This window comes from Melanostigma gelatinosum (assembly GCF_949748355.1).
Source record: "Melanostigma gelatinosum genome assembly, chromosome: 11".
Lineage (NCBI taxonomy): Eukaryota > Metazoa > Chordata > Actinopteri > Perciformes > Zoarcidae > Melanostigma > Melanostigma gelatinosum.
Window position 1 is genome coordinate 14,723,274 of NC_136644.1, and position 18,691 is coordinate 14,741,964.

The window sequence follows — 18,691 nt, forward strand, 5'->3', positions numbered from 1 at the left end:
CAGTCAGTGTTGGTCCTAGGAGACCTTTGGCCCTCACCTCACTTGCGTATATAAGCAAATGGCATAAATCTATGACGCAACACACTGAAGAAGTGGAATAAAATGTTTTCTGTAGTCTGGCAGCGACAGATCATGCAGCGTGAAGTTCATGCGACGAAGGCTGTATGAACGTGATATAATAGAACATTTCACATCAAGTCAGTTCATGTCTTCTGCAGCTTCCTCTTGGGAGCAGCTGTAAATTGATAGAAACATTGCATCAGAGTTGTTGTGTTACAACAGATTTGCCTTCGGGGAAGGGTGTTTTCTTCATTTCGTCCAATCCAGTACAACTATTTTGTGGTGACCATATTGCAATACATTGGCAGACTCGCGCCACCTCCATTCTCTAACCACAGTCATGTTACCTTTCACGCCACCTCAATGTGCAGTGAAAGAATGCTGAATGTTTATGAAGTAAATCGTCGCTGCTTTGAAAAACTTGTAACCTCCTATATTTTATTGGTGCAACGGATCATAAAACTCGCGGTTCGGAGCGTATCAGCACAAAAGAACAAAGCAAATAACTTTTAGAGATCCCCGATCACGTCTTTTTGCCGACGATACTAGTTGCTGAACATTGATGATCCATATTGACAGATACAGTTCCCTTTGTTGTTCGATTAGAGCAGCTGGTCTACAAAGCTCCAGGCTTTTTTGCCACTGTCCAAAAAAACATTTCAACCACTCTGAAGATAACGATAGTCAGTGAAACTTTATTTCACACTGATGGTTAACGTTAAACTGTGAAGATAATCCGTGGTTCACATGTGTGCCGAGCCGTGAGGGGTGATCCGTACGCTCCGTTACACCACTAATTAAAACAAGTTGTTCATTAGTAGTTTTAATGATTTATTATAAGCTGCTTTGTGCTTAGTGTAAACGGGTCATATATCCCTCTCTAATATCTATTTATGTTGCTGTGAAAACATCTCCACTTCTCCAGAAACAACTGTATTCATTCAACACACATTTACATGTGAACACATCGTGATACGTTATTTACCTTCGCCCAATACTCATTTTCACTGATCATAATGTAGCCCAACGGAACCATCGTTCGTTAGCCGTTAGTGACGCTGCCCCCGTTCTGCCAATTTAAGCATGGATTGGTTGTTTACGATGCAACATTATCAGAGATAGGCGACTAGAAACGCATGAATGTCGTCTTACAAGGAGTGTGTGTGTAAGCTCCGCCCTCGGTGAAACAGAGTTTAGGGGAGAGGCGACAATATGACTCGGCACCATTGTTACTAGAACCTGTTTCTTCACAAACACTATAGTCAACAAATGGATTGAGACTGCTACTTGATACAACCCATTAAAGCAAAACCAGGTCATCTACAGTACTTGCGCTCCTAGTGTAAAGTCATACCTGCATATTTTTGTTGTTTGATGAATGTTATTAAAGTAGTTGATCTAATTGAGACTATATAGATTAGTTTGTCGTATTGTTTATCTTTCCTCTTGATGTCTTTGGAGATCTCATAAGTGTACAGGATCTTGGTAGGCAATGTTACAAACTAATAAAGACAATTTTGCGTCAATTTAATGAAGTACATCCATTATAATTATTTTCACTGTCAAATGATGTGACTATTAAATCTCAATCCCAAAGATATTCACTGTGCAGTGATTCAGAGAAAAGCAGCAAATCCACACGTTTGAGGAGCTGGAACTTGAGACTGTTTGGCATTTCTTGTAGAAAGAATGTTAAACAATTACGGAAATTGACTTATCAATTTAGTTTCAGATTAATTCTCTCTTAGTCAATTAATCGACTTAACATTTTCAGCTGTACTTTATTTGTAAAGGTTACTATAGAGGTATCACTCAACTTAAAAATGTTATTTGAAAAGAAAAGAAACCTGGTACTGTATGACCCAGTGAGCTCTTTCCTGTTTTTGTTTGGACCATGCTTGCAGCTATATATATATATATATATATATATATATATATATATATATATCTCAATTCAAAAATACATTTAATAAATAAAATATTTGATTGATTGCCTGGTAGTACGTTATGCACATTTATGAATCTTATGATGTTTCCTCTCGTAACTCCTGGATTTCCTGAATCTCCCTCCCTGAGAAACATAGGTGTTGTTTTCCAAACTCATGCCCTTATCCACATTGTCTGTTGTCTAAAGGGAGAATGTTCTCTGTGTTTCCAGGAAGGGATCAAATGACTGTGTATCGTTTGCTGTATATTCTCTCATGCACCGCTGGAAATCACATCAAATTCCAGAAACTATTTACTCATGGCTTGGCCACTCATGTTGTATCTGAACATATCCTGTCACCATGGACCGTTATGTTGATGTGTCATCAATGCAGCTCCGTATCCCAAACGTGCCTTGTAGAACAATGAGTCAAAGGGCTAAGAAATTAATTAGACATGGTTTGATTCACATGAGATTGATGTGACAAGTATTGTTGGACGGTCTAGTCTAAGTTTGTTAGTAGTTATTACTATTCAACTGTAGCAGTTCACTGTCATTATTAGTCCCGAATGTGTACAGTACAAAATTAAGTCAGATGTGACCAGTTTGAGTCTTTTTTTTTTTTTTGGTGTAGCTGAGCAGCATGCCCTTACGTTTCCTTTTTGAGGAATAAGCTGGTATCATGACCTTCCTGTTTCTGGGTTTTCAGTGCACATGGGGGCAGCTGAAAGTTGAGCTTGGGGAGGCTCATTGTCCCATGTAAAGTGAAGCGTATGTTTTTGTACGGCTATTGTTTTGACTGCGCATGGCATTCGTGGTTGAGATTGTTGTTTATATACGGTTGTTTTTCAGGGGTGAAACTGATGATTACGGTCAGTGCTGGTTTGCTGACTGCAGTACAAAGCCTGCGCCCAGTTGTTCCAGAGCATCACGGGCTGAAAAACAGAGCTCAGCATTCAGTCAATGGACAGTTGGCAGCTGGTAGTGGCTCAGTTGCCTCGGTAGTGGCTCGGTAGCCCCGCCCAGTAGTGGCATGCCAGGAGCTGCTGAACTTGGGTTTCACATACATCCAAATTATTTCCCGTTTTCTGAGAAATATAATGACATAAAAATTGGGAAACCTAGTTGGGTTCTAGGCATTAACCAAGAAGACACAAAATATTGGTATCACTTCAGAAATACATAAACACTTTACTGTGTTGCCTGTTAACTGGGTCTATAGTCTACAGCGATGTCAGCAAACCGTCATGTAACACTGGCCCAGTCTTTGTGAATGTGACTTTTTGCAGTGTCATCACTGTTCATAGCTACACTACCAATGCATTTGTTTAAATTATTTACTAGAACACAGTGTAAAAATGCTCTGCTACAAGTAAAAGTCCTGCATTAAAAATGTGTCTTGAGCCTGATTAACAGTACAAAAGTATTAGTGCAAAATATTCTTGAAGTACCAAACATAAAAGTCTACTCATTAAGCAGACTGGCTCATTTCAAATGATATATTCATGGGATAAAAGCTGACTAGCCTCTGCACAAGAGCTGAGTTTGTTTGTTTTTGCAATAGTGAGAAGACATATTTTAGAGACACGGTGTGAGCCTTGGGCACAGCGGCTTCCATTGTGTATTGAGCCTTTTTGTTTTTGTTAAGGTGCTTTTGTAAAAAGTCCTTTAGTGGAGTCAGGGCCATTCTCTGCTGAGGCTCGAGTGAGAGGTTTGGAACGATACTAAGATGAAGGAGCTTTTCTTTGGCCTCTTATTCAGATTCCTCAGTCTCTCTTCTCTCAGTACTTGCATTCTTATGAAATACCTGAACTTTTTTTCTTATTCATTTTATAGAAGCTGTCTGTACACAACCTGTAGCTGTGTGGTATGTTTTTAAGATGACGAACACTGTCTCAAGGCCCTACACAAGAATAACATTTAGGAAGGAAGTGGCTTAAAAAGCCTTCCTTCCCTGCAAAAGCTGCCATGATATGTTCAAATGTTTTCACAGAAATATAAAATCGATATTAGAGATGGAATTATGATACCCTAACACTTGTCTAAGCAGCTTATTATAATATCTAATTAAAACTACTGAAGCCAATCATTTGTAAGTATTTAATATAAAATCAATCATTTATTTCCTAATTATTTGAATGCTGTTTAATGCAAATAACCACTATAGATGACAACAACCGAGTAAAAAGATTTTTTGACAATTTTTTGAATTAGCGAAAGGAATTTCATTGGGTCCATCTCTACTACTGTGACGCTCTGCAAAAACAGATTGTAATCGGTTGTTTGTTGTGTGTTCTCAAAGCGCAGCCGTCGGATTGTGATTGATTGCCGACTGCACAGCACGTAGACACGAGTTATTGGAACCTCTTGTTTTCTTCCTACTCGGAATGAAACTTCATACCTAACAGATATGTTTCCAGATTGCGAGCAGCTGTATTAACAGTTCTGTTCCTCCTTCCTTGTTTTCAGGCCTATGAGCGCCGGTTCCCGACCTGTCACCTCATCCCCATGTTTGTGGCGAGTGACGTGGTGGAAGAAGAGACCAATGAGGACGGTTCCATCACCAGGGTGGAGCGCCGCTGTGCTCTGGATGTTGATGCCCCGCGCCTGCTCAAAAGGGTATGTTGCACATCAGGTTGTCGGCTAAAGTGCATCTTAAGTACAATGCTTTGTGGTTATTGGGATCTTTACCAACTCCTTATCCCTGCCCCAAAGTATTCTTTCTTTTTTATACAACCAATGTAATGATGTTGTTTGTGTCCATTTTTAGCTCTACGTACATACAATAGCATATAAAGATTCAACCGGTCTCTCATGTCAGTTTAATCTCTTGTCACATGAGTTGTTGTGTGGTTTGCAGATTGCAGGTGTGGACTATGTCTACTTCATCCAGAAAAACATACTGAACCGAAAGGAGAGGACACTTCACATCGACTCCCACAATGAGACCTTCTCCAACAGGGTGATCATCAGTGAGACCTGCTGCTACTCGGTCAGTAGCATTCACACCCTCGTGATGCTGAGTGCAGACTGTTGTCCACACACAAACGTGTGTATATTTGTAGTGCCGATGGCCCTGGAGAGAGCAATTTTTGTAACATGCTCAAGCCATTGTGTTTTACAGAACCGCACAACTATATTCACAAACAAGCAAACACACACGTTCTGTAAAGCTGTTGGTAAGCTGCTAAATAGCAATCTGCCGCCAGTACAGCCATGTTAATGTTTGTTTCTCTTCTAATGTCTGCATTGCTTCCCTGCACAGAAGGCCATGTTTAGACGTGCTCTAAGCATGTTGCTAGCTGTCGCTCTTCTTATTTAGTCCACTCACAATCTGGCTGAATGCTCTCAAGTACTGATCTGAAACCAGCATGTCTTTTTCTGGTTTCTCCCGGCTCCACTTCTGTATGCTCAAAGCTTCACTCTGACTTCAGATCTGCCTATTCATGAATGGATGTGCTCTGAGTTAATGAGGTCAAGCACATCGTATTAGCCTCAAAGCAACTATAGTGCTAATTTTAGGTCCAAGGCTGCACAGAGGTTCTTACTGTGTGCTTTAGCACACTGTGCTAACATTAACTGGGATGGACGGGTCAATTAGACTGAGCTAATGGACCTAGCTAAAGCTGAAATATTTTGGTAGCCAAGAGTAATAAAGCTACCAGCACAGAGCCTTCGGAAAGCATTAAACTCACGACTTCTTTTGAAATGCAACGCTGATGTAGCTTGAATTAAAATGGATTTAAATGATTTGTTAAAATATCTCCCACAAGTTTTATGTAAATATTGATTTAATATGTATCACATACGACACATTCAAACAAATTGTAGCCTTCTACATTTTTCATGCGCTTCTTGGTCCAAATACTGAATTCCCTGATTGAAAACTAAGCAGTTCATAAGCTTAAATTTACGAATGTATGAATAAAAGTTTCACTTGGAGAACGCGACTCCTTTAAAACTGATTTGAAATGATCCGCTAGAGAGAATACCCAGTCATTGCAGTTGTTACACAACAAACATTAAGCCCATTCACGGTAGTACAGGGTCTCACAGAGCGAGGCGTCTTTTATCTTTATATACTACCTTTAACAGAGTACAGACACCGGCTGCTGAGACCACACAAACACAAAACAGCCACGTTTAATGTTGGCCTGCAGTAAAGTTTCTCATGGCATTACCTTTAAGTAGTTCTAACTGCTCTGCAACCACCGTATTTGTCATTTAAACCGGGGAAAGTAACGGTGAACAATTTCGAACAATTTCGAGGCTACCTAAATGCGTCACACACTGCTCTTTATAACTGAAGAAAAGATAATAGTTTTATTACAATTAAAGCGAATCTTGTGTTTTTGTCCCAGATTGGCCCAGACACTGATCATTCAGATCTCCTCGAACTAACCAAAATTCAAAATATTTCACGGTAAAGATAAAAGATAAAAGACGCCTCGCTCTGTGAGACCCTGTACTACCGTGAATGGGCTCATGTGTATACGCTGATGCTATGTGGACAGACTGACGCGCACACACTCCTACTCATAGTGCACAGTGTGAAGATGTCTCTCTGCGTGCGTCATCTAGTGAAGTTGGGTGTGACCTGGTTATCTTGTTCCTGCATGTGTATACATTATAATATACACTACAGCGGTTGGCTACCTTTTTGATATAAAGTACCATTTTTAAATGTTCTCGTTAAACGGTTTGTCATGTAAACGTTATGGTTAACATTAAGTTTAATTATGACGCAATATCAAAATTTAAATCTCCAACGGATCTGTAATTTGATTCCATCCGTATGTTTCATAGTAACATTATTCATTAATATAAAACATTATTCACCCATAATTATGACATTGTAAGTGATATATGAGAGCACTATAGAAGAAGGCTGCCATCCTAATGAAAACATCCACATCACAGTTTGTTGTATTTTTTGATTTATTTTTTATTTTTTACCCCTATGGAATCAAATGAAATGCCCATTTCTGAGTACTCGTCGATCAAAGGCAGAGGTGGGTGGGTTTTCATGGAAAGCGGGTCAATTAAACTACCGTAAATGACATGCCGTGCATCTACCAATGGCTGTGAATGTGGCACTTCAACATCTCCAAAAAAACTCTCCTGCACACTTATTGCCAGGGTGCCATTGGTTAAGCTACTGCGTGCCCAAGGTTGCTGACCCCTGCGATACGTGTCTGTGTGTGTTGGTACAGGTTCACCCAGAGAATGAGGACTGGACCTGCTTTGAGCAGACCGCCAGCCTGGACATAAAGTCCTTCTTCGGCTTTGAGACCACTGTGGAAAAGATCGCTATGAAGCAGTATGCCACCAGTATCAAAAAGGTGTGTGTGTGTTTGTGTTGTTACACTTAATCAATACGTGTAGGTGTTGCCTTTGTTCTGTATAATGGGTGCTGTATGAATTATGCAGAACTGTTTGGTTTTGAGAGGTTTCTGGAGCGTGAGTGATTCAGTTTGTCTCTTGTTTTAATTGCATAAATGAGCTTGCATAATATCTTTGAGTGGACAGGGGTCTTCTGCTGTGGACCCAGTGAGTCATCTGCCTTCATTTAGGAGGGATGTTGGCAATGTTGATTGCATAATCTTTTAGTGTTTCCAACTGAAGTAATGGAAACGGGGAGAAAAGGCAGAGTCTTTGTCATTCTTGGTTTGAATAAAGTACATATGAAGATAAAATATTGTTTGTTTGTATTCCAAATAGCTCACATAAATCTAATTTCCTTGAATTCACAGCCTCTTCTGCTATTTTTGCCACAGTTGTCCCACTTCATTTCTACACTGGTGTTCCTCACAGGGAAAAGAAATCATAGAGTTCTACCTGAAGGAGCTACAAGATGAAGGGATCACCCATGTGCCGCGCTGGACTCCCTCATCCTTTCCCGCGTCTGTCCCCAGACCAACCAGCCTCTTCACCAGCCCAGCTGTCCTCCCCGAACTGGTGGCCACGCCCGCTGTTTCTATCCCGCTGCCCACTGACGCCAAAGACATCACCTGTCCGGACATCAAGCAGGACGACAGCCTAGCGGAGATTCTGCTTGGCACACCTGAAGGTCTGTTCCCTCAGGGGATTGAAAAAAAAAAAAAAGAGAGCCAGCCTCTTTGTATGTTTAATGTATAATAGGGAATATATTTGTAGCACTGTTTACAGTAGAAAGCAATGGAAGCAAGGCCTCATTGTGTAGTTATATAAGACAGTCACGTTTGAATTGGCAGAGAAATTACTGTGTTTTGTGGGGTTTTGGTTCCATTAAAGGTGTATACCATGGATATATTTACACTTTGACTGAATTATGTTAATTTAAGGTGTTTCTGTGTTTCAGATAAGTTGGATGCAGACTATATCAAACGTTATCTAGGCGACCTGACCCCCCTGCAGGAGAGCTGTCTGATCAGACTTCGCAAATGGCTGCAGGAGACTCACAAGGGAAAGGTAAGTGTTTTACAGTTTTTGTAAGGATGGAATAAAACCGAATAGCAATGCTTCGATTTGATGAACTATAAAGACTTACTGCCCACCTCCAAATTGAATCGTTATCAGGGACATCTGATATTTGAGTCCAACAGCTTCCAGCTCCATTTAACATGCTAATATGGCTAACTGATCTGCTATGATATTAATGGTGTAATTTAAATTAGCCAATTGTCAATGGCGTTAGCAGTGTTTAACTAACTGGTTCACAAATCAAGCACAGCTAAATACTCTCCCCTTACTATCCAGATCCCCAAGGACGAGCACATACTGCGTTTCTTGCGTGCCAGAGACTTCAACATGGACAAGGCACGGGAAATCCTTTGCCAGTCGCTGACCTGGAGGAAGCAGCACCAGGTGGACTACCTGCTGGAGACCTGGGTCTCACCACAGGTCCTCCAGGACTACTACACTGGGGGCTGGCACCACCATGACAGAGGTAGGACCTGGTGCCATGTGCGTTTCATTTAATGGGGTAGTTAGATGTTTTGAGGTGGGGTTGCATGAGGGTACTTATCCATAGTATTATCACAGTAGTTGGCGATCGGCACGCCCCCATTTATTTAAGCTACCTAAAAAAAAAAAAGGACCACTTGTTTAAGTGTAAATATTTATTTAGAATATTTTCAGTGCGGTAGACCAGCAACTCCTGTGTTCTGCGAGGTAAAATCACTGTTTTTGTCAATGGAGTCTTTTGGCTTTGAAGAGAACATGGACGAATAGAATAGAATATATACTATCTTTATCCCTTTTTAAGGGGGAAATTTTTCTCTGCATTTGACCCATCCCTGTATATAGGGAGCAGTGGGCTGCCAATGACAGGCGCCTGGGGAGACGGGGGTTCAGTGTATTGCTCAGGTACACTTCGACACGTCCCAGTCGGGGATTGAACCGTTGACTTTCCGGTTCCCAGACGACCTCTTAACCCAGTGCGCCACACAGTGTACATTGTGTAGGTGGTCCTTGCTTTTAGATGTCTAAAATATTTTTTGCTGCCGCCCCATCCACAGCAGTACATTGCTTTGCTTCTCTGCCGGAGCTGCCTGCTTCTCTAGGGAGGCGTGCTGATAATCATCTAATACGCTGACTATCCATAAGTACCTCATTCAACCCCACTTCAAAAGATCTCTTTCAGGCAAAAACAAAAAAATGCTCACATCTAGCCATACTCAAAGACAGTAACTACAACGCTACAACGCTTAGGATTTATGTTGAAGTTGTCTATATGTGCGCTGTTAACTAGAGGAAGACCTCGGTTCTCCACTTTCTTATCGACTCCAGTAACACACACACCACATGCTCCAAAGTCATTCTTGGCAACCCACAGCCTTCATCCGTGCAAGTGAATTAAACATGACAATTTGTCGCCACTACTTGGTTACTCAAATAGCTCACACACACACACACAGTCAGATTCTTCATTTTGGTGCATGCTGGGAATTCCTTGTTTAGAACAGAGGGTGACTGTTGACAATATAAATCAAATTTATATTACACATGTTCCCACACACGAGAACAGTTTATCTTCCCATTTCAATCTTTCCACAAGTATTTGTATGAGATAAACAGAAGCAAAACATGAAAGCATTTCTCAGTGTATTCACAGTAACATAAGAACAGACTACGCATTTCCATGTAACATGCAGCCTTGTGTGATAGATGATACAAATGTTTGTTTTATCCTCCTAGATGGTCGTCCTTTGTACGTGCTGCGGTTGGGCCAGATGGACACCAAAGGACTGGTCCGCGCTCTCGGAGAAGAGTCTCTGCTCAGACATGTATGTTACGCAATTTAAAAACACGCTTCAAGCTTACGTGTATCAATGTAGGTCGATAAGTTTGTCAGGTTAGGGAATTAATGTACACCTGACGGGTGTATTAACACCAGGGTATAAACTGTACAGTACATATATAAATAGTCTGCTGATTTATAATGTTGCTCTCACGGTAAGTTCAAGTTACAAGTGTGAGAGCCAAATGCTCAACAGTGCACTGAGGTCATGTTGTGCCATTTCAGGTGCTGTCTATTAATGAGGAGGGTCTGAGGCGCTGTGAGGAGAACACCAAGGTGTTTGGTCGACCAATCAGGTAAACCTTCAGTATACTGGATGTTCTTCAGAGCTGAACAGGAAATGTATAGGCAGCCATTTTGATTATCAGTTAAATGTGGAAGCCTTTTTTTTTCTTAAAGCAGAAATAGTTCCAGCCAAACAAATGTATTTATTCAATGCTTATTTTCTCTGTTTAATATACTTGTAATGTCTGAAAAAAAATAACCATCACTCACCCAGAGAGAGAGAGAGCGAGAGAGAGAGGGAGGGAGGATTCCGTCCACTTAAGCGTCACCTCAGGGTGACAGGTGCTAAGTGGTTGGAAAGAGGATGTGTGTTTGCGGCGTCTAATCCTCGCGCTTCCTCTTCTGTAGCTGCTGGACGTGTCTGGTGGATCTGGAGGGGCTGAACATGCGTCACCTGTGGCGCCCAGGGGTCAAGGCGCTGCTGAGGATCATCGAGGTTGTGGAGGCCAACTACCCAGAGACTCTGGGACGGTTGCTTATCTTGAGAGCCCCCAGAGTTTTCCCTGTCCTCTGGACACTGGTAAGAACCAGAGGGGGATACTTCCTAGCTCAGATAGTCTCCTCACAATACCAGTCGCCCGTTAACTAACACAACGAGACACACGTACCCTGATTTGCTCTTGCTGTAAATTCATTCATTTCTGTTATGGAATAACTAGGATACAGCTAATTTGGTGTGCCCATAAAACATATCCACCTCCACCCTTAGGTGAGTCCATTCATTGACGAAAACACCCGCAAGAAGTTCCTCATATATGCAGGCAATGACTACCAGGGTCCTGGAGGGCTGCTGGACTACATAGACAAGGAGATCATCCCTGACTTTCTGGCAGGGGAGTGTATGGTGAGTGTCAGATGAAGATTTAAACCGTTACCCTGTCGTTTCACAATATGACTTAGTTGTGAATGTGAACTTTCGGAGGCACGACAGCACCCACACTGAGATCTACGTCGTTGACCCAATTCTGTGTTTGATTGTTCATGTTCTGCAGTGCGAGGTTCCAGAGGGCGGCCTGGTTCCCAAGTCGATGTACCGCACGGCCGAGGAGCTCCGCCTGTGGACCGATACTATCTACCAAAGCGCCAGCGTCTTCAAGGGAGCTCCACATGAGGTGAGGCTCAACTTAGTGTGTGTGTGTGTGTGTGTGTGTGTGTGTGTGTGTGTGTGTGTGTGTGTGTGTGTGTGTGTGTGTGTGTGTGTGTGTGTGTGTGTGTGTGTGTGTGTGTGTGTGTGTGTGTGTGTGTGTGTGTGTGTGTGTGTGTGTGTGTGTGTGTGTGTGTGTGTGTGTGTGTGTGTGTGTGTGTGTATGAAAGGTCTGCCATCTAGTGGTTGTATGCGGTGTAGTTTATGAAATCAAATCTGGCACAGCTCTAAAACATAATCCGTCTGCAGTGACATACAGTTAATCATCTTACATCATTTGTACCAGAGGGAGAGATGCATCATCATACATAATCACCCTTCTGAAAACGGTTTTGATTTCATATTACTGAGCTCACAACTTCACAAACAGATGTTCAGATATCTCTTGCTGCTCTTTGACGGTGTTTTTATTTTGCCACATGGAGCTGATGCTTAAATGTAGAGCAACATAAATATACCTCTGTTATAAATGACTATAATAAAGAGAGTGAGGTTCACAGCCATAATGCTCTGACATTATTCCTGTAACCAAGAAAGAATGTATGTAAATAAAATGAGAACATAAGGGCTCTCTCGCTCTGTCTCCCCTCTCTCCCCCAACCAGCTTCTGATAGAGATCATCGATGCCTCCTCAGTCATCACCTGGGACTTTGACATGTGCAAAGGCGATGTGGTTTTCAACATCTACCACTCCAAGCGGGCCCCCCAGCCTCCACGTAAAGACCCCCTGTTACCCCATGGCATCCCCTCTCCAGTAGGCAACAATGTCCAGCTCATCGATAGGTCATGGACGCTGGGGCAAGATTACAGCATGGTGGAGTCCTCGCTGACTTGCAAGGAGGGCGAGAGTGTGCAGGTGAGGTTCAAGCAGTGTGAACTGATGCATAAATGGTCCAACATTTTGATCTGTAACTGTATTCTATGGGTTGTTTTTGCTTCTCATTGACGCTGTCTGTACTATTAATCTCCTCAGGGCTCTCATATTACACGGTGGCCAGGTTTCTACATCCTCCAGTGGAAGTTCCACAACATGCCGGCCTGCTCGGCCACCAACCTGCCCCGTGTGGACGACGTGCTGGCCACCTTGCAGGTCTCCTCGCACAAGTGCAAAGTCATGTACTACACCGAGGTGTTGGGCTCTGAGGACTTCAGGTTAGTAACTGTGTGTTTGTGTGTGTGTAAGACAAATAAATGCATTCGTATCCATGCTTTGTATCCATGCTTTGTCCATATTTTTGCTGTTGTACGGTGTTTTACCATGATGTTGTTATAGTTTTACTTTCAAACCTTATTCCTGCTCATTCTTCACTCCACAGTTTTCCCCCTCCACATAGTGCCTAGTGCCACGTATGACATTCGATATTTGATTGAATAAAATCTGTAGTGTTGCTAAGATGACGAGCCTTAAGAGCATCATGATTTTTCGAGGCACAGAGTTTTGAAATGCTTCCCCCTCTCAGAGACTCCTTTTAATCCAGCCTTTTCTGTCCATTCCGCTCCTGATCTATTGCTCACAACCCTGCCTTCCTGCTGCTCCGTCTTCTTCCTGTGAAGAACGGCTTGCTGGGATGTGCAGAGTTTGTAAGTGGCTCAGTGTTTGCCCCCTTATCTAGTTCATTGTCATTGCTGCTTATTTGAACCGCTCCCCTCCCTCCATGTTTGCATCTGTTCTTGCTTATGACTTTTGTCAGCATTTGCAAACAGGATGTTGTTGCTTCGTTCACACTGAAGAAATAATACTTTCACTAAGACTACTTGCTGGCTTCACTCTCCCTGCCTGCATGTCTGACAATATCAGGAACCCTAGGCTGGGTTAAGTTCAACACACGAGTGCTCAACTGCTGTATATCCAAGTGTGCTCATGCGCACAATACACTTAACATGTGCGCTTGTATACCTACTTACGCAGACATTTCCTGGCATTTGTACTTGTTTTCATCACTCATCCATTTTGACTGAATCTGACTTTGCTGTTTCATCTTTACTTTTGCTTTTGAATCAAACTTGAGATCACCATCTAACTCATTTTAGTGGCATATAACAGGATGGTTTGCTAATGTGTTGACACATCTGGTTGAGACTGGAAATTCAAAAAATCTGAAACACCAACTTCACAACTAAAATGTGTCTGTAATATACCTGCGCAGCAACTTACAAACACCAAGCATTCTTAATGCAATAGGACAGTTGATCACTGCTTTTTAGATTTCTTGCTTAGTAGTGTTGACACTTTCACAGTATTATTATTAAAAAAAGAACCTTAAGTGGTACAAGTATCTTGTATTTACTAAGAATGTGAGAAAAGTCAGAATTAAGAGCAATTGGACGACTAATAACAAAGCTTTACACAAGTTAAGTGCAATGCTTAACTCAACATAAGTTTCAGCTTAATTCCTACTGAAAGAAATGTACCGTATATGATGGTAAAATAAGATCCAAACACCAAGAAGCCTACATACTACATTTATAAAGACTCTCCTTTTTAATTATTCATGTAAAAATTATCAAAATGCTGCATGTTCTAAAGGAAACCATAACACCCTTTGGTGTTATGGTTTTGCGTGCAAGACAGAGCGGATCTGCTTCGGCCCTCAACAAAAACACCCTGAACTTACCCCATACCAAAATACTTTACTGGAACAATCAAAGAATTTGGCATTTTAAATCCTCTCACACACAACCTTTCTACCTGAGACACTGTTGCTTGTTGCAGAGCCTCAGCGGGGTGGATTAATCTCTCTCCTGTGGGTTTAATCTGGCTGCATGGCTGTGCCGCATGAGCACGAGCTGTGCACACAGAATGCAAGCAATTAGTCAGTGGCATATACCGGTTGTATTCATGTGAAGATGGTGACTGCTCACATGTTCTCTGTCTCTCACCTCAGGGGTTCGATGACCAGCCTGGAGTCGAGCCACAGCGGCTTCTCTCAGCTCAGTGCCGCAACCACCTCCTCCAGCCAATCTCAGTCCAGCTCGATGATCTCCAGGTAGAGACCGGAGGCTGAGGACTGCTCCCCCCCCCCCATCCCCATCCCCCACTGCCCTTACCATCAACACTCCCCTCCTGCCCTTCCTAGTCGTCTTTGGACTCTGTTCCTATTGCACAGCAAGTCTCTATTGAACTGAAGCATGCTTGCACAAACGGAAGTCAACGAATAAAAAAAGAAATCTGAGGCAAAAAGAAATGTACTCTGTACAATTTAAAGGGCTGATTTTTCTTTTTTTGCAGAAAGGTGATTTTTTTGTGCCTGGTATCTCAGCTGGGCTGCAGTTTGAATCAGAACATCAGCAAAATGTTTGTTGTGTGGAAAGGTTAAAGGTCGGGAGATGAATTGAGGTGCCTTTGTGGCACAAGAAGCTGAAATAAGCAATATTGTCCTTTGGAGCTACGGGATCGGATGAAAACACTGGAGGCGCTGTTACATAATAATATATGCATTCACATCTACACCCACATATGCAGAGCTGAGGCGACGCATACCTCATTCTTGTGCGCTCTCTGATAAACTGGATGTGTTGTTACACACACACACACACACACACACACATGGACGTTTGATGACATGCAAAAAGTGAATTGAGTGTTTGCCATATTACCAGAGGGGTTTCTTCCATCTGGTGACTTGTTTATAGGTCAAGTGTGGGTGGGCGGAGTGAATTCTGAACAGGACCTGGGTCAAATATCACCTGCGATGTTTTTCAATCGTCATGGAGGTACGGAGTGGGTGCAGCTTATTGAATCACGACAATGTCAGCGAAGTTGCCATTTGGCGGGAAAATAACAGATATTTTCCCGGCGTGGCCGCATGAGCTTTCGGTTATTAATTTCGTCGGCTTTTGTGGCAAACCCCCACCGGTCTGTCTCACGAGGGCTTTATCACACAGTGAAAAGCATTTGAATATTTGACCCGGGTCTGACTCTTAGCTCAGTCAATCCGCGAGAAGCAATAACACAAGTTAGACTTTTCTACTGTGTGAAATATTTCTATTTATCATTCGTTTGTATGTGGACGATCATGGGTGCTGATTGCAGATGAGCTTTTTGTTTATTTGTAAGTCGTGTCCAGGCAGACAGACGGGCAAACTGAGCCAGTAAAAAACAAAGTGGCGACGACATTCTATCAGGAGAGAAGCCAAAATAACACCCCAGCTTCTCCTGGATACCTTTTTTTTTTTTTTCTTGGAATGACCACAGTTGGTTTGCTTTCTGCACAATTGAGAGACTTTGGTCAAGAACAAGTCGTCAAAGGAGATGCCTTGTTACTGATTTGTGAATGTGCTACTGATTGGCTTAGCGCTCACCAGCCAATGAAATGCCTGAATTTGGAGGGTTATGATATAATTGGGCGGAACCGCCATCATTCTCTGCTTATGCATCAGAGTGATGGAGATGTCGGTGTGCGTTACGGATGAATGGTACTCAGTGATATACGTTGATGGTGCGTGAGTAGACAACATGTTGATCCTGTAGGTGTGCTAGTTGGTTCGGAGTTCGTTGCTGTACTTTGGAGATGAGTAATTGATGGGTTGAAGCAGTGTGGTGTGTTACTGCATGCTCATGTGGTGATTGGGTTTAAAGATATATCATTTAAAGATTAAAAGATAGACATTCTAAGAGTTATGTGTCAATAAATACCATTTTAGCCTTTGTAAACATCACTTAGCCACTGTAATAGATGAGCAACTGTGAATTGGGTGAACATTTCTAAATGCAACACATCCGTGCAGCAGGTTTTAATCACATTTATTTGGCTGATTAGCATTGATGACTTCACGTAGATCTGACTCCCTGTAGAGGGCAGACATTACCGCCATTGCCAAGAGTCATTCCCGTGCTGAAATCAAAACCCAGACAGACGTAAATAAGACCAATGTTTTCTCCTATCGGAATCACACTCCTGAGAATACTGGCTCTGTCTGTTTATTTTAATACATTAAACTGCTCGGTTTTTTTAACTGTTAATGAAAGGTCAAGGGTTAACTTGTGGTAACTGTATGTCATTAACTGCAATAACATGAAATGCTTTACTGAAAAAAAAAAAGGGACCTCAGATTGCGAGCTATTTAAAGTGTGTATGATGGTGTGAAAGGATAAAAGATGTGTGTGTAAACACTGCCTCTGCCCCTCACGGCAGGCGTGTTTCTCTACTCGGTCTCTTCTTTCTGAAGCATGTATACAAATCACACAACTTAACTTTCCTTCCCCTGATTATTCCTTCAGGAGGCTCAATTTCCATTTCTTCAATGGTTCCACTGATGATGAAACAAACGACGTCAGTTCGACGCTAAACTTTTACTACTTTGTCTCTCTCGCTCCGTCGACTCTTTGTCACTTGTACACTCCAGTCTTTGCTGTTCTAACACTTTTCATTGTGTGTATCTTAGAAAGCAGAGTGGACCTTGATTTGAAGCCATAGGCATAAAAAAGTACTCTGATCAGATGTGTTTTGTTTCAATTTACCAGAAGACTATCATGATGTGCTGTCACTCTGACTTTAGCTCTTACAGTATGTACACTTTTCATCAAGATCTCATTGAGGAATGAGGGCTATAACTGTCTGTACTGTTCAACACTTTAATTATCGGTCTCTCTGCTTCCTTCTCATGTTGCATATCTTCTCTGTACCTTGATATGAGGAATTATGTGTAAAGTACATGTTTGGATTAATGACAATATGGCGCCTTTACATTTTTTGAAAACATTAAACTTGAATTATGAGAAAATATGTTCACTTGCATCACATTCATTTTCAACTCCCTTTTACTAAACTTCTTCTGTTCTGTTCTCCTAAATTCACCAAAAGTTAACGAGATAATGCCTCATTTGCAAACTAATCATTTCAGAGACCTTGTAATAAAAACAATTTAATTTCAAAGTTTTTCATGTTTATCTGTTAGTTACAATGTTTACGCAATTCACTGGGGGTGTCCCCTTAATGCATATGTTCATCCTCTGCTCCTATAATAACCTGTGTATCCAAAACACTCGGACCCTCAAGGACTTAAATCTCCACCTGCATTACAGAAAATATATACATATATATTTATATCAGACATTCCCTGGCTTCAAAATGATGGCTTTTACTGCTTCCACCAGATTTAGACATGTTCTCATGTTTACCCTTTGGGATCAATAAATGCTATTTTCCTGGTTTCCTGGCACAGAAAATAATAATTCAAAATCATTGTTTCTAATCATTGACATATTCCCAAAGTAAATCAAAATTCCGCCAACCATTTAGTATAAAGAAGGCGAAACAATTTCTTTTTTGTGACGCGAACAAAAGAGTTAAAATTCTGAAAATTAATATTTGGTAACTATGATTAGGACTGAAGTTCGTCAAAACATTTAACTCAGTTAAAGTGAAAAATCATATTGGTTTATAATTGTGTAGGTTTTTTTTTTTTTTTTTTTTAAACCTCCAAGGACATCAGAGCAACTTCTTTAAAGTGAGGCGCAAACATATCTTTGACCTGGAACCTCACAGTTCACTTTGAATTCACTGACACTGAATTTCAAACTGTATCCATTGCCCAATGATTACTTCAGTTTTATTTTACACATTGTTCAGAGAACAGCTGAAAATTGTGTTGGTGTGCCTCCCTACATTTTGTAATCACCACGTCCCTGTGTTCACTTTAAATGACTTGTTAATTAATGAGAATCATAACAATGGGTTTCATGTTTGCTGCATCACTGCAATGATCAAAACCAATAATCTGTTACCACTGACCTGAATCTCCGTATTTCAAATAGCTGTTTTTCAGTCTTTCTTTTCTCTTAGCTGCTGTCAGTTCTACTGTCGGCGTTTTACTTGAAACAAGTAGTGCTGTTGGCGTTCTGATGTTCCGATCAAAGCATAGAAAAGGATCAAAAGAAACGGAGGTTCTTGACGGTCAAACATCGCAAGATCATATGGTTTTAAAGTAATACTGATATCTGATTAAAACCATGTCTGTGGAGCAGGGAAAAGGGCCCAACATCTCACTTTTT

General features: G+C 41.5%; 1 protein-coding gene across 2 annotated transcripts in view; it reads left to right on the plus strand.

Annotated features, from left to right (window-relative positions):
* LOC306784197 (SEC14-like protein 1) overlaps positions 1-17,415 on the plus strand; it is a 31,297-nt gene extending 13,882 nt beyond the window's left edge. The window contains exons 3-17 of one of the 2 annotated variants that reach the window (XM_079278059.1): positions 4,457-4,606; positions 4,848-4,979; positions 7,201-7,329; positions 7,802-8,057; positions 8,328-8,437; positions 8,726-8,915; positions 10,166-10,254; positions 10,494-10,564; positions 10,902-11,073; positions 11,263-11,397; positions 11,546-11,665; positions 12,302-12,553; positions 12,671-12,849; positions 13,252-13,278; positions 14,583-17,415. In XM_079278059.1, the coding sequence (XP_079134185.1) occupies positions 4,457-4,606; positions 4,848-4,979; positions 7,201-7,329; positions 7,802-8,057; positions 8,328-8,437; positions 8,726-8,915; positions 10,166-10,254; positions 10,494-10,564; positions 10,902-11,073; positions 11,263-11,397; positions 11,546-11,665; positions 12,302-12,553; positions 12,671-12,849; positions 13,252-13,278; positions 14,583-14,688 (2,118 nt within the window). In that variant the 3' untranslated portion in view covers positions 14,689-17,415. The remainder of the gene's footprint in view (positions 1-4,456; positions 4,607-4,847; positions 4,980-7,200; positions 7,330-7,801; positions 8,058-8,327; positions 8,438-8,725; positions 8,916-10,165; positions 10,255-10,493; positions 10,565-10,901; positions 11,074-11,262; positions 11,398-11,545; positions 11,666-12,301; positions 12,554-12,670; positions 12,850-13,251; positions 13,279-14,582) is intronic. The other variant, XM_079278060.1, reaches the window with a different exon arrangement.
* Positions 17,416-18,691: the final 1,276 nt, after the last annotated feature.